General features: G+C 44.9%; 1 protein-coding gene across 3 annotated transcripts in view; it reads left to right on the top strand.

Annotated features, from left to right (window-relative positions):
* NF2 (NF2, moesin-ezrin-radixin like (MERLIN) tumor suppressor) overlaps positions 1–14,355 on the top strand; it is a 484,134-nt gene that overhangs the window by 117,270 nt on the left and 352,509 nt on the right. For all 3 annotated transcript variants that reach the window (XM_086943228.1, XM_086943229.1, XM_086943227.1), the window contains exon 7: positions 6,935–7,010. In XM_086943228.1, coding sequence (XP_086799354.1) covers positions 6,935–7,010 — 76 coding nt within the window. The remainder of the gene's footprint in view (positions 1–6,934; positions 7,011–14,355) is intronic.

Below are 14,355 nucleotides of genomic sequence, written 5' to 3'. Positions count from 1 at the left end.
TGTTCTCTCAATGTTTCAAGCTTTATTACAAATGTCACAAAAAGATGTTAATATTTCACTTCTGTTCTTGGATTTTCGTCACAATAAAATACAATTAACATATTCTTCACAATTTTTTTTTTACAAAAGTTTAAGCTACTGCTATTATAAATTACAATAACTTTTATTTCAGTATTATTAAAAACTGTAAAAGCCATTGTTATTTGAAATATCAATACATCTAAGTCACGTAAATACAACACATATTGCATTACAAATGCTATAGGTGTCAAATTTGCAAAAGCTAAAACTATTGGCAGTGTAAATGACAAAGCTATTAATTTCGCTATTTTCAAAACCAACGCACAAATAAAAAATTTGTCATTTACAGTACCAATAGCTCAAACTTTCCTAATGCGAGACCTATTGCATTGCAAATGCTTGTTTTTTTTTATTCAGGCAATTGATTATTTTTCAGTTAACAAAGATAAGGCTGCAGTCTTAATGATGGACGCAGAAAAAGCATTTGATCTTGTAAACTGGCAGGCCCTGTTTTTTTATTTTAGGGAAGTTTGGTTTCCATCCCACTTGATTGAGGAAGTATATAAGGGGACCATAGCAAAGGAAATTATTAATACAAACCAGGTGGAAGAGGTGGTGATAAGAGTGGCACCCGACAGGGATGCCCATTATCCCCACTCCTATTCTCTCTTCATTGAGCCACTTGCGGTTAAAATACATTCTAATCCATGAATTGTATTCCCTTTACCGAGATGGCTAAAATTAAACTTTTTGGTGATGATATCTTATATCTGAAGGACGAAAGGGCAAATATTCAGGGTGCGTTGGAGAAAATCCAGGCTTTTACAGGCCTGGTTTGTTATAAAGGCAACTAGTCCAAAACGGAGTTGCTTTTATTTAACTTCACAGAGGTCCAGTTGCCACCAGGGCTACTTACTTAGTCACAGCGACCCATAAGATACCTAGGGTTATACATAATAGCTGAGTTTACTCAATGTTTTCACTTAACCCGTTGGTTTGCTTGCGTCCGCCAATGGCCGTCGCAAGCACTACCTCGGTAGTGCTGCGCATGTCCGTTGGCCGACGCGGCCCCACCCGCGCACGGAAATGTCCACGCCGCGGCGGATTCTGCGTCGCTCTAAAGGGGTACATTTATGGGAATTTCGTTATACAGGCAAAAAGGCTTTTAGAGAGGTGGACATTATTACCTCTGACATTAGTGGGTCGAGTTTCACTAGTTAAAATGTCAATACTCCCCTTGTTTGTATTCTTGTTTCTGAACCTCCCTTTGAAAATCAAAATTTCATATTTTAAGGAATTGGACAAAGTTATCTGGGAATTTGTATGGGCCAAGAAACCAGCTCGGGTAAATCTCTCAATTCTTCAATTAGTCATAAAGCCGGGGGGAGTAGCTTTACCCCACTTTCCCACATATTACCAAGCCTCTTTTGTTTAGCCAGGCAATACAATTAGCAGCACCTTCATTGAAATACCATAATTTTATTTTAAAATCAAACATTTTATTATGCGGCCAGTTAGCATCATACACAGCCCAGCTGCCTACATCGACTCGCCGGCAAGGTGTAAGTAAGCAGTGATTAAACACAGCATTCGGACCTACAACCCGGAGGGCGGTCCTGCGTAGTAAAAACCATAGGCACTCCCCACCGGCATAGCGGGGTCCCCAATTTTCATAGAAGAGAAAACCAGCCAGAACAAGGAAAGAAAATAGAGAACACCCCCCCCCTCTCCACCTGCCCCCCCCTAGTGGATCCCTCCCATTCCCCCCACCCTCCCTCCCCACTCTGCATCAACCGTCAGCCCAGGCACGTGCATCACACTCACAGCTCCAATCCAAGCAGACCCGTCCGCAGAAGCTAGGGCCCTGGCACAGCACCAATCGGATCCAGGGGAATATGCTGTAGGATTTGTAGGTACTTTGGGCATGTAACTTCTCTAAACTCCTTAGACAGAAGTCGCAAAAACGGAGCCCACAGGGTAGCCTATTCGGACCCTTTGCCATCCATATTCAAGGAGAGACGTTCCATTGCCAAGGCATGCCACAAGCGCATCAACCAGTCACACATGTCTGGGACGTCCTGGGAGCCCCAGCGCGCCAGCAGGACCTGTCGTGCAGTCAGCAGTCCTAGTGCAATTTGTCGCCCTAGCGGCGTGCGCAGAGGGAAACAAGCAGGGTGTGGGAGGCCTAGCAGTGTATGCTCAGGAGCCTAGGCAATGTGATTTGGAATGCAGCGTCTAGTTCATCAAGAACCGTTTTCCAATATCGTTCTAGCTTAGGGCAGTGCCATAACAGATGCAGGAGATTGCCCGACATACTGCACCCTCTCCAGCAAAGACTGGATTTAGCCCTGTCCCAGGATGCAACGCGCTGTGGTGTATAGTACCAGTACGTCGCAAGCTTGTAGGCAGACTCCGTACCCGCTGTGTTAGCTGTCGTGTGATGTGCGCGATAGAATACCTGCTCCCACTCTCTCTGCGAGAGTGGACGCCCCAGCTCCACCTCCCAACGCACTTGCGCCTTTGTACGTCGCCACTGTGGGTCACGTAAGATCATGGCATATAGTTCAGAGATAAGGCTCCGATCATTCTTTTTGCGTAGGAGCCGTTGCTCGAAAGTTGTGAGGGAGCGCGACATCAATGCCATGTTGGTCGGGTGTGTCACCCAGTGTGCCACCTGCGCATAGGCAAAACCATACGACACATCCAGTAGGGAATGTTCAGAACGTAGCTCCGAAAAGGGGACAAGCCCCTCAAGATCAAAAAGCATACCCACCCTCTTACAATCCTTCTCTCGCCAGCGATGAAAGACCGGCGATGCAAGGCCAGGGGGGAAGGCGGGATTGTCCACAATCGGCATCATGGGTGAGGGGAAGGTCGTCCAACCTTTACGAAGTGCCAATTGATCCCATGCCTTGAGTATTGGTGATGTCACTGGCGAGGAGTATAACCCCCATGCTCTGTCTTTGCGAGGCAACCAGAGTTCCCGCCAAATGTTGCAACCCGCCACAGTCTGGTCCATGAATAACCAATGTTTACTCTATTCCAGCCTATTCCATTTGACCACGAAGCGTAGGCAGGTGGCCTGAAAATAGGCTGTGAGATGAGGGAAGCCCAAACCGCCAGCTGCTTTCGGGAGTGTGGTCATCGCAAACGCCGCCGGGGGGCGCTTGTTGTCCCAGAAGAATCTATTCAGCAAGCCCTGAAGTTTCTTCAGAGCCCCCCTTGGTGGTGTGAGGGAGAGAAAGATGTAAAGTATTCTGGGCAGAAGAGTCATTTTAATAGCCGCTAACCTGCCAAACCACGACAGGTTGAGGCGCAACCAAGCGGAGATAGATTTGGTAGTCTGCTTTATCAGTTTGGTGTAGTTCAAGGAAAGCGTCTGGGGTGCGGTCGGCGCAAGGCGGATGCCCAGATACGTGATGTCAGATTGTGTCCAGCGGAAGTCAAAATCCCGCTGCAGTTCAGCCACATCCTCCGGCGGAACCGAAATGTTAAGGATTTCAGATTTAGTAAAGTTAACCTTAAAGCCAGCCGCGGCATGGAAAGCCCGAATCTCCGCAGAGAGGCAGCGTAAAGAGGCAGAGGGATTCTGTAGCGCCAGAATAACATCATCAGCGTACAGACTTATTTTATGGTCGTCAGCTCCAAATCGAATGCCCACAATGTCGGGGTGGGATCTGACACGCTGGCCAAAGGGCTCCATATAGAACGCAAACAGGAGCGGCGAGAGAGGGCACCCCTGCCGCGTCCCCCTGGAGATAGAGAATGGAGCCGATCTACAGCCATTGACCCGCACGACCGCTTTTGGAGACGCGTATAGGGACTGAATCCAGCGCAAGAAGTTGCCTTTTAGTCAAAAAGCACGTAGCACTCGGAAAAGGAACCCCCACTCGACCCTGTCAAAGGCCGTCTCCGCATCAATGGATAGGAGGAAGGACTGGGTCTTTGCACGGTGGACTCTATCCAGCAGGTGCAGTAATCTCTTAGAGTTGTCACTGCCTCATAATTTTATTTTAAATTGCACTTTCTTTTAACGTACAATCAATTTACCACTTTTTCATCTGTCATCGAAGCTACCCAAGAAAACAAGGTAAAAGGTCATAACGACAATAGCAATATGTACCCAGCGATTCTATAAAACATATGATGTTGCAGTCCTTGAGCAATCTAGGTGTTCTGAAGCTTCGTGATTTTTATAATTGCACCAGGTTGATAACATGGGAATAATTTTTACAGCAAATTGGTAGCCAAAATCAATTTTTATGGTTAAGTTTTGTCCAAAACACAAGTTTCCTTAAAAATAATTATATAATGATGAATGATGTAGCAAGAACAAAAATAAGGGAGGATTAATGATATGAAATTGTGTGGTATAGCAAACTGGTATCGGTTTCTATGCCTTGGTGCGAATAATAACTTATTGAGGAGATGCTTCCCAACATTATGCCGGAAATGGGCTGTAGGTTTAGCATTAAAGAATGGCAACTACTGAGTGAGATTGGTCATAAAGCTGTGAGAGCGGCTAATTTTAAGAGAATTACTTTTCTCTAGACAGTTGACATTTTATACGCCTCTAAAATGTTCCCATCTACTCTGAATGTTTCAGATGTAAGATGGATCGGGCGGGTGGGTTAGATGGGGAGCGATATATATAATTTACATGTCAATGGATATCCTTCCATCAACGTTGTTGGCCCTATTTGGGTTCTCTCATGTAGGGTTACAGCTAACAAAATATTGGCAATATTTTATTTTCATTGCAGTTCCGGTATCGGTAGCTAGGTCCTTGATGCTGCAGAATTGGAAATCATCTAACGTACTGACAATAGGACAGTGGCCTTCTAAGTTGGACCGGACCCATCAGTTTGAGGAGACATATCCAAATAGGGCATGGGCACTCTGTAGATTCAAGGCCACATGGGTGGACTACTCTTCTGTTTCTTCTTCAATATGAGAATGGTAGAAGTCCACTAATGGTTGAAAAGGGTAATGCTGCTTTACAGATCTAAGTAGTGGTTCTACGCATATTTATTGTCACAAGGCTTTTTTTTTACAGGAATTATTTTACTATGTGATTGGATAAAAAGATTTTAGGTGTTGCTAATATGTGAAATATGAGTTTATGGTTTTTGGTGTTAGATGAACTTGACTATTACTTTTTGTGAAATGTTTTTATCTGGCTTATACTTGTATTTTGATCAGTAATGTATGAATATACATTGTATGACCTGTCTCTTTTTCTTGCTCAATAAAATTAATTTTTTTCATTAAAAGACTGCTAGTTTTTTGTTTACTGGTTTTACAGATAAATATATACAGAAACCGTCTATTTTTCTATGTTTAATTTTACTTATGGAAAGAAACAAAATTGTTTTTTCAAACGATTCAACTATGCAGACTGTAAAGCAGGTTAGCTAACGCAGGAAAAAAAGAGAAAATGAGGTGGAAGGTGGTCCTAATAAAGTTTTAATCAGATGGAAGTGTCCATGTTTTTCTGCTACACTGCAGTTGTTTTCATATGAACACTGTGTATGAGTTAATTATAGCACCAATCAAGTATCAAAGTGAGAAAGTACTTCTATTACCTTAAACATGTGAAACTATATTAGTTGTGTTCATTGTTTCACAAAAATCAAAGTAAATATGGATGAATGCAGATAAAATTTGCATAAATTACTATGGATACATGCAGACGTAATTGTCTTAATAAAATTAACATTGTAAAACCTGCAGCCCTTATTCAGACCTTTGGACTACTTCATTTCTATTTAACTGCTGCTAGGGGACTGCGATTTTGGTACCAATGATTGGGTAATGACTACATTGATTTATACCACGGACCTCTCCAGGATTTTTCCATAAAGCCCCTAATGGCTACTAGACTTCGCCTTACCCCGTGCTAGGAATGGCCAGATAGCCAATTCTTTACCGACCTGCCCAAACTGTCCCTTTATAGCAAATTTGAAGCAGTTACCATATCTAAGCCCAAGTGTCCAAAACCTTCTTGCTACTTTCCTCTTGGGATTTCTCCTCTATTCCCCAAGCTGTAAAAGCTTGAACAAAGAGTGTATTCTATGCTTTGGAGCCAATGGGAATGGCGGTGAAAGTGAAACCACTGTATTCTGATCAGTGAAGTAGTTCTAGTTACAGAAATTCTGAGGGCCATGTTCCTCTTCCTCTCAGGTTACTCGTTATGTTCCTATAATACCCTGGAGGTCAAATCCAGTTGAATTTGGATACTGTTGAAACATGCAGGTTGCATTAGAATGCTGGAAGACAAAGAGCATAACTGAAAGTTAAACAAGTAGTATTTTCTACTACATTTTTAGCTAGATGGTCTGTTGCGCTCTGTGTATTTTTGTGACAAGTTATGACTAAGTCTTGCCACAATAAAGCTATATAATTTTCCTCTTACTTTAGTGTGCTTGACCATAGGAGGTATTAGTGTCCTGCTGTTGGTTAAACAGTTTGGTAGCAAAGTGGGAATCTGGCCACCTGAATCTGCTCAGCAGAGGCATTGTCCAAGGCAGGCTGGGAACCTTTTCTCTGGGTTTTTCAGTGGCTGGTCTTCTCTGAGCCATGATAAAATAAAATAGAGGCTGTGGGTGCCCAGCCATCCAATCAAACTTGAAACATGGCTCATATGCAGAACCTGGGCTCACACTTCCAAAGTAGAATATGGTTTCCTTTGCACAGGCTTTAGACCCATGTTTCCCTGTCTTCCCACCCTGGTAAAATTGGGAACATTCGCTGCAGAAGAACCATAATCTTTATGAAGGATTGTGACAAGATATCTTACATTCTGGAAGACAGGCTTTGACCCCATACACCTGTTTTGTTAGCCAATCTACTTTGGCATTTTGAGGTAAATACTTTGTAAAATATTCACACAGTTTTTCTTTTTCCTTGACAGGGATGAGGCAGAAATGGAATACCTGAAAATTGCACAGGACACAGAAATGTATGGTGTTAATTACTTCCTTATCCGGGTAGGTATTGGGCAGAAGAGGTCTCTGATGGGTAACATGGTAATTTCTGAATATTGAATCACTTTGAAATTTATTTCGGGTATTTTTAACCATTTTATGGAAACTCCGAGTTTTATCGCATAATTCCTTTCATTAGTTTTTAGTAAACTATTGTTTTTATGGGGAAGACAAAGTAGCCCTTTTCCCTTCTCCTTTTACACTCTCTCTCTATGTTTTAATTAAATGTTTGCTTTCCTTCCTGTTGCTTACCTGAACACTTCTAGTTATTTTTGCAGTTCATGATACTGTTTTTGTTTCGGCGGTCATTACCCCAGAATTTTGTTTCCCGAGTTAATTCACCGCGAAAAACTCACTTTACCTTTAATGTCATTGGATGTATCTGGTTGAGCATTGAAAGAGTACATGTGAAAAGGTAAAATGAGAGCATTCTGGAAGATGTTCTAACCGCAGATTCCTCACCTTCAGACTATCCCTAGATGTCAGTCTGGATCCAGAGAATCCTTCAGCAGTGCCCCCATGTGCCAGTAGATGCTCTACGGTGACTCAATACTTCCTGGTTTAAACTCTATCACAGACTTCTGCACCGAGGCCAAAGTCCACGCCACTTCCTTTGGTACCAACGAAGACTCTGCTGGTGACAGTTTGATCCTGACCCCAAACTGACTTCGGCCCTGTTCAGGAGATATGTTCCGCTATGAAATTACAAAAGCACAACTGATGGTGATACAGCCAAATTCCAATCCAGTATCGGCTGCCTGCCGCTGGTACTAGTGGAAGGATATACCTTATTTTTTTGTTCTGACTCGGACCCTTATGATGATGAGGAGGAGGATCTCTAGCTCCCCCTCACCCCATTATACTTTGGACTCTTTGTGCGTCATTACAAAATGCCAGTTGACTAGACACATCTCCTTAAACCAAACATGACTCGCCACCAGTGCACTTCATTTGCAGGGGTTGTTCAGAGAGCAGATGAAGCACTTGAACTGTAGTTACATACTACTGAAACAAAGACAAATGCATTGAATGAGATTCTTTGGCCATGGCTGACTTCATCCTAGTCATTATTGCAATTTAATTAAGCTGCTACTGATACTCTTTTAGCTACATGGTCTAAGCAATGCTCATCCTTGTCAGTCAGTTGACCTGTAGCTAAGAGGCATAAATTGGTTTTGATCCAGTGACCTGTACTTCTTAACTAAACACCCAACACCGGATAGCCTGATTGTTCAAGCAAGTTTAATCTAAACTCCTGTCCGACTACACCCCTCTGTATAGCAAATCTAAGAAAATTGTTGTTTTCAGAAAGTGAATGTTTTCTTTAGCCAATCTAGCACTCAAACCCATAAAGCAGAAGACCTCTGGGCCTCACAAGCCCAAACAATACAGGATGATGAGGATGCGGCCTAGTATGTACTCCGAGGAGGCCTCAGCACTACAGATTTCATCTGCAGATCTGTTGCACCAATGTTGTACTTGGAACGCATGTTTGGATGCCTTAAACTGTGTCTTCTGGGAACTTGCAATCTTCTTTAATAAATATGGTCTTTGGTTTCAGGCGATTTGGATAGAAGGTTGATTTGGTACTAGAACTATTCATGAATATCACCCTATTTATTAACAAGAAAGCTGGCACTATTTTAGGGAACTAGCTTACAGCCAATGTCTTTTCTCCCAACCTGTATGCAGCAGCAACCTATTCCTTTCGCAGCTGTGGATGTGGCACTGGCAGAAACCAGGATACAGAATACAAAATTTCCATACAACATTTCCTGCATGGTAGATCATTCATCACATGGGACAGGTGGTTTGTACAAATAGTTCCAGGGGCCTGTGCCATGTCATTAATCTCTTTGCCCACCAAGTACTCCGCCCACAGTGGAGGGACTTTTAAGGATTAATTTGCAATCTTGATACAAGAAGTCAGCCTTCTGTTGTCCAAGGGTGCCATTGAGTGGCTATCATACTTGGAGAAGGGAGAGGATGCTACCCACATTATGCCATTTTTTTAAAGGACTGAGACCTCTGGGCCTATTTTGGAACTCCACCTACTCAACGCCTTTCTGAGGAAGTAGTGGTCCAAAATGGGCACTCTGATCTTATCTGCTTTAGACCCAAGAGACTGAATGGGGCTCTTGGACTATCAGGAGTTTTTTTCTCGATATACCCATCTTGCAGTCCCACAGGCCTTACCTGCAGCTCGAAGTTGGCTAAGCAAGCTTTCAATTTAGCATGCTTAGTTTCAGCCTTACCTCAGTCCCTCGAATATTCATGATGTTGATGACAGTGGTTACTGCCCATCTTCTGAGATGGGGAGTAGAGTGAATGCCTTAACTTAATGACTGCAGCCAGAGCCCGACTTTAGCAACTAGTCAGTCATGCACCGCCTCCAGATGACTGTCAAACTCCTGACATCATTGGGTTTCATCATCAACTTGTAGAAGCCCTGATGAGCCCCTTGCAAAGACTTTCTATTTATAAGGGCAGTGTGCCATTCAGAAATTCAGGATATGATGCCTCTGTTATGTGTTCAGTCTATGGTCTTGGTGAGGATGGGTCTGAGGATTCTTGATTTCCTGGCTGTGTGCAGCCTTCTCATTCCGAATGAGAGGTGGCACATGTGGGCCATACATTGGAACCTCAGATCCAAGTTGGTCCAGCTTCAGGAATTCCTCTCTGACTTATTTCAGATCTCAAGGGTTGAGGTACACCGTTTGATGATGTGTCAGACAGACGCCAACTCGACCTATGGCGGGTCACTCTCCCTCCTCCACTCAGGGTTCACAGTATTGGCAGACACGTCTTTGCTGGGTGGGGGCTGTTTTGGAGAGGCAAAGATCAAAGGTCTCTGGTGTCTGGCAAAAAGTAGGATCCCTATTAGGCTTTTGAAGTATTGGGCTGTTTCTGAAAGCTTTTCCTGCCACCCATCAAAGGGAGGCTGGGGCAGGTCCTCATGGATAAAAAAAACAGCTATGTGGTATTGCAATAAGCAGGGCAGAGTGGGGTCCTGGATTCTGTGTTGGAGGCACTATGTCTTTCGTGGGGTCTCTGAATGCCAGAGCGGATGAACTGAGCAGGCTTGTCTGGTAAACCATGTGTGGGATCTTCATCCAAATGTGGCTGAGGGAGTCTTTGAGCAGTGGGGTGCTGACTGACTGTTCTCCACTGTGGACGTGCAGTGGCAATAGTCACTTGAGATTCCGCCAATATAATCACTAGGAGATGCATTCTGGCTGGAATGGAAGAAAGGGCTCATGCACACATTTCCAAAGCTTTCTATCTTGCATCTATTTCTAAGGAAGATCAAAACAGACTGGGCCCAAGTTATTCTTATCAGCCTGTACAGGGCCAGGAAAGTGTTTTCCCCACTGTTCCCTGAGCTGTAACATTTGTCCTCTGATCAGGCTTCCACTTCGCGGGGACCTTCTTTCTCAGCAAAAGGTGAGCGGCCTGCATCCGACTTTCCACAACCTACACCTCCATATGTGGAGATTAAGCAGCAGCACCAGAATGCATGATTGATGTCATCTTGCGACCAAATTGCTGGATGTGTTGCCCAAAGCATGGACCCCTTACATGCCAAACTTTCTAATGTTCTGTTGTGTCTTCTTTCATTAGCCTACTAAGGCCTTGCAGTGGGCCCAGTAAAAATTTATTTATCAGCCCTTTCGACCTTTCTTTGTTTAATCAATCAGCCGTCTTTGTTTAAGTCACTGGTTATGTTTTTTTATTAAATGTTTGACTCCCATGTTACCCCCTAAGCCATCTGTTATGTTTCAATGGATTGTGAACTTGATCTTGACATTTCTAAAGTGCCTGCCCTTCAGGCCTTCTTACAGTCTGCCTCATTAAAATCATGCCAGCACACCACATGAGCGAACTTCAGGTGCTTTCAGCGCAACTGTCCTTAACGACCCTCTGTGCCCATAAATTGTTGCCAAGGACCCCGGTAGCCTTCCTACCAAAGTTTGTCACTCCCTTTCATGATGACCAATCAATCACTTTGACAATGTTTTTTTGCCCTGCCTCGCCCCTCGAAAGATGAAGACAGCCTTTATTGCCTAGAATCTAGACATGCACTGAGCTTTTAGATAGAATGCACAAAGAATATTGTGTGGGTGATCAGCACTACATGGGGCTTTATTGTGCAAAGAATGGGAAGTTGATGCAAGGGGGAACCCTGTCAAGTTGGATAGTCCTCTGTATCAAAATCAGCTTTGCGCTGGCTAAGCAGCATCTCCCTGAAGGCCTGGGGCCTCATTCCGCTATGGCCAAGGCCACTGCAACCACTTTGGCGCGAGGGGTGTCTGTTCTAAACGTCTGCCGGGCTGTGATATGTGCAGTGGGGCACGTGTTGAGGAAACAATACTGCCCTGATAGTCTGGTCCAGCTGGAAGGCTACCATGCTTGCTTGGTTCTACTGGACGTTTTGGTCTGAGTTCACTCCCTAGACCCTCCACCCTTTTGGGGTACTGCAATGGTATCTGTTCTAAAGATGATAAATCTCTGTTTGAATATTTCACCAGAAGAACAAGTTACACCGGTAATGGTCTTTTTGGTAGATTCTCTATTGAACCGCAGATTCCTCACTGCCTCTCTCGTCCCCATTCTGTGGAGTGCCCTCTTTTATATCTAAAAATGGTCCAAATTAGAGCTTCAGAACACTGCCAATTTGATGTCAGTGCGCAGGGGTGGTGCGTATATGCAGCTCTGCTGTGTCACTTCTCTGGTGATACAGAGTCCCCTCAAAGCCAAACTGCGCCCCTTACCAGCGCACAGGAGTATTGCTAACAAGTTCTTCAGAACCATCCTGGTGGCTAAGGATATTCTAGAGGTGAGGAATCTGCAAGTAGATTGAAAACGCTCCTTCTGGCAGATACTCTAAGGTAAATAACTGGTTCATTTGATCCTCAGAGAAACAAACTGGCACCTGTTGCAGATATACAGCCATATACCATTGTTTATGCCACAGCTTGGATCCTGTCACTGTGTTAGGCTGAAGAACCAGCTGCTAGTTAATGATAATAATGTCTTCTGCTCATACGTACTAGGAAGTCATACTGTACATCCCAGTTCTTAAAGACAATACTGCTGTCCCATTCTGTTAATATTCATATTGTTAGAAATGGAGGTCTCAGTGGCGTAGCAAGTGGGGTTTGGGGGGATGGAGGGGGGTCGTCCATTCCGGGCGGCACGAGTTTTGGGGGCAGTGCTCCCCCCCCCCCCCCCACCTTACCTGCGGCCGTGTGGGCGGCTGTTGCAGCAGGAATGGCCAGCACCCCGCTCTTACATACGGTAACGGGTAGCAAATGCAGGGGCCTCCACGGGCATCACAAATGCTAGCTTCGCCCCGGGGGGGGGGGGGGTTCTCAGGTCGCGGTGCAGGCAGCAGCTCAGTGACAGTCGTCCAGCGGCATTCGTGAAACCAGGGCTACAGTGCGAAGTGGGTTGGTGCTTGCCGCAGTGCTTACAGGCCACCGTGCAAGTGGCTGATGGGAGCTGGCGTCCGTCGTCCCAGGTTGCGGTGTTTGACACGGGGGGGGTGTTGTGTGACTTACGAACGGTGCCCCCGAACCACGGTGGAGGCACGAATGTCAAGGTCGGCGCGCAGAGACGTTGTCGGTGAGACCAGGGCAGCGGAGTGAAGCGAGGCGGTGCAGAGTGAGGTGCCCACAGGTCGCGGTGCAAGCAGCGGCTTGGTGGTGGTCGTCAGTGAGACCAGGTGTGAAGTGCAGCAGTGCCCCCTGCTGTGTCTTCAGGACACGGATCCAGCAGCAGTGTCGGTCACTGTGTCAGCTGCTGTCCTTCTCTGTGGCAACTGAAACACACGGTTCCAGAGGTAAGTGAAGTCTTGCTTTCCCTGAGACTTCGTGAACAGGAGGCCAGCTCTATTTCATGCCCTTGGAGATACTCAGCAACAAGTGAAGAAAGTTCAGTCCAGTCCTTTCACTGCCCAGGGCAGAAGTATCAACTGCAGGCCAACCAAGCAAAGCAACAACAAAGCAAAGGGGCAGTATTCCTCCTGGCAGTACTTCCTGCTCTTCTTCTTGGCAGGTCCCTTGATCCAAGCGAGTTCTAAAGTTCTGGGGTCTGGGCCCCAATATTTATACTCCATTTCTCTTTGTTCTCTTGGGCAGAGAGTGTCTGTGCCCAGTCCAAACCAGTTTTGTCCACCTTGGCCTAGCTTCCTGGCAGGATGTGGAGACAGCATTGTCCAAGGCAGACCGGCCCATTCAGGTGCAAGGAAATCTCTTCCACTATTCTGAATGCAGCCCAGGTCTATTCAGCTCAGCCCTGACTCACCTAGGAAAGACAGGACAAATCTCAACCAACAACCCACCAGAGGCACACAGGATGGTAAGTAAGAAAATACCTACTTTCCAGAAGTAGTGTTTTCAAACCCAGAAAATAAAAATCATCTTTAGTAAAAAAAAATGCATTTCTACACTCTGAGTTCAGGCATACAAAACTCAATTTCTCTATCTTGTCCCAATGGGAAGATACAGTTGTAAAATATTACCCAGTAGTTCCCATTCTATCCAATGAGACAGATAGCCTCTCATAGTGAAAAATGGAATATACTGTATTTCACTATCAGGACATGCCACCACACACACCGGTGCACTTCCTGCCTTTCAAATACACTGCACTCTGCCCATAGGGGTACCTTGGGCCTACCTTAGGGGTGCCTTACTTGCAATAAAAGGGAAGGTTAGGGCTTGTCAAGTGGGTGCACTCGCCAAATCAACATGGCAGTAAAAACTGCGCGCTGGCACAGCAGCAGCAGGTCTGAGATACCTTTACAGGGCTATAAACAGGATAGCCTAAACATAAGGCACCTTGCATGTATGATGGCCGGCATGTTGTCTGAGAAGGAACAATATGCTGTGCCGATTTTACAGTGCAAGAAGGCATTTGACACTATAATCTGGGAATATACAGTGGGTTGCTGGAGCTAATGGGATTTGGCGCTGTATACTTGCAAGGACTTAGTCACTATTAACAGCTGGCCCACAGTAGTTACATAAAATTCTAAAAATAAAAAATAGCAGAACCATAAAACATGTACTTTGCTTTTTAAACAAATTAACATACTGCCAGTTCAGAACGGGGTAGGGATTTGTGGATCCTTGAGAGAGAGAGAGATTAGATAGTGATGTCTGCCTTCACCCCTAATTTTTTCAGTCGCTGTGTAATCTTTGGGCAGCTGATTGCGTTCTAGCCTATATAACTGCGGCATGACAATGCAAATAATTTCCATATATGAAGATAATACCCATATCTATTTGAGAGACCCCGAAGGATCTGTGTTGCTACTTTTAAGAGAACAAACCTGGTTCTGGGA

This window comes from Lissotriton vulgaris, chromosome 11 (genome assembly GCF_964263255.1).
Source record: "Lissotriton vulgaris chromosome 11, aLisVul1.2, whole genome shotgun sequence".
Taxonomy (NCBI): domain Eukaryota; kingdom Metazoa; phylum Chordata; class Amphibia; order Caudata; family Salamandridae; genus Lissotriton; species Lissotriton vulgaris.
This window is presented reverse-complemented; position numbering and strand designations above follow the sequence as displayed.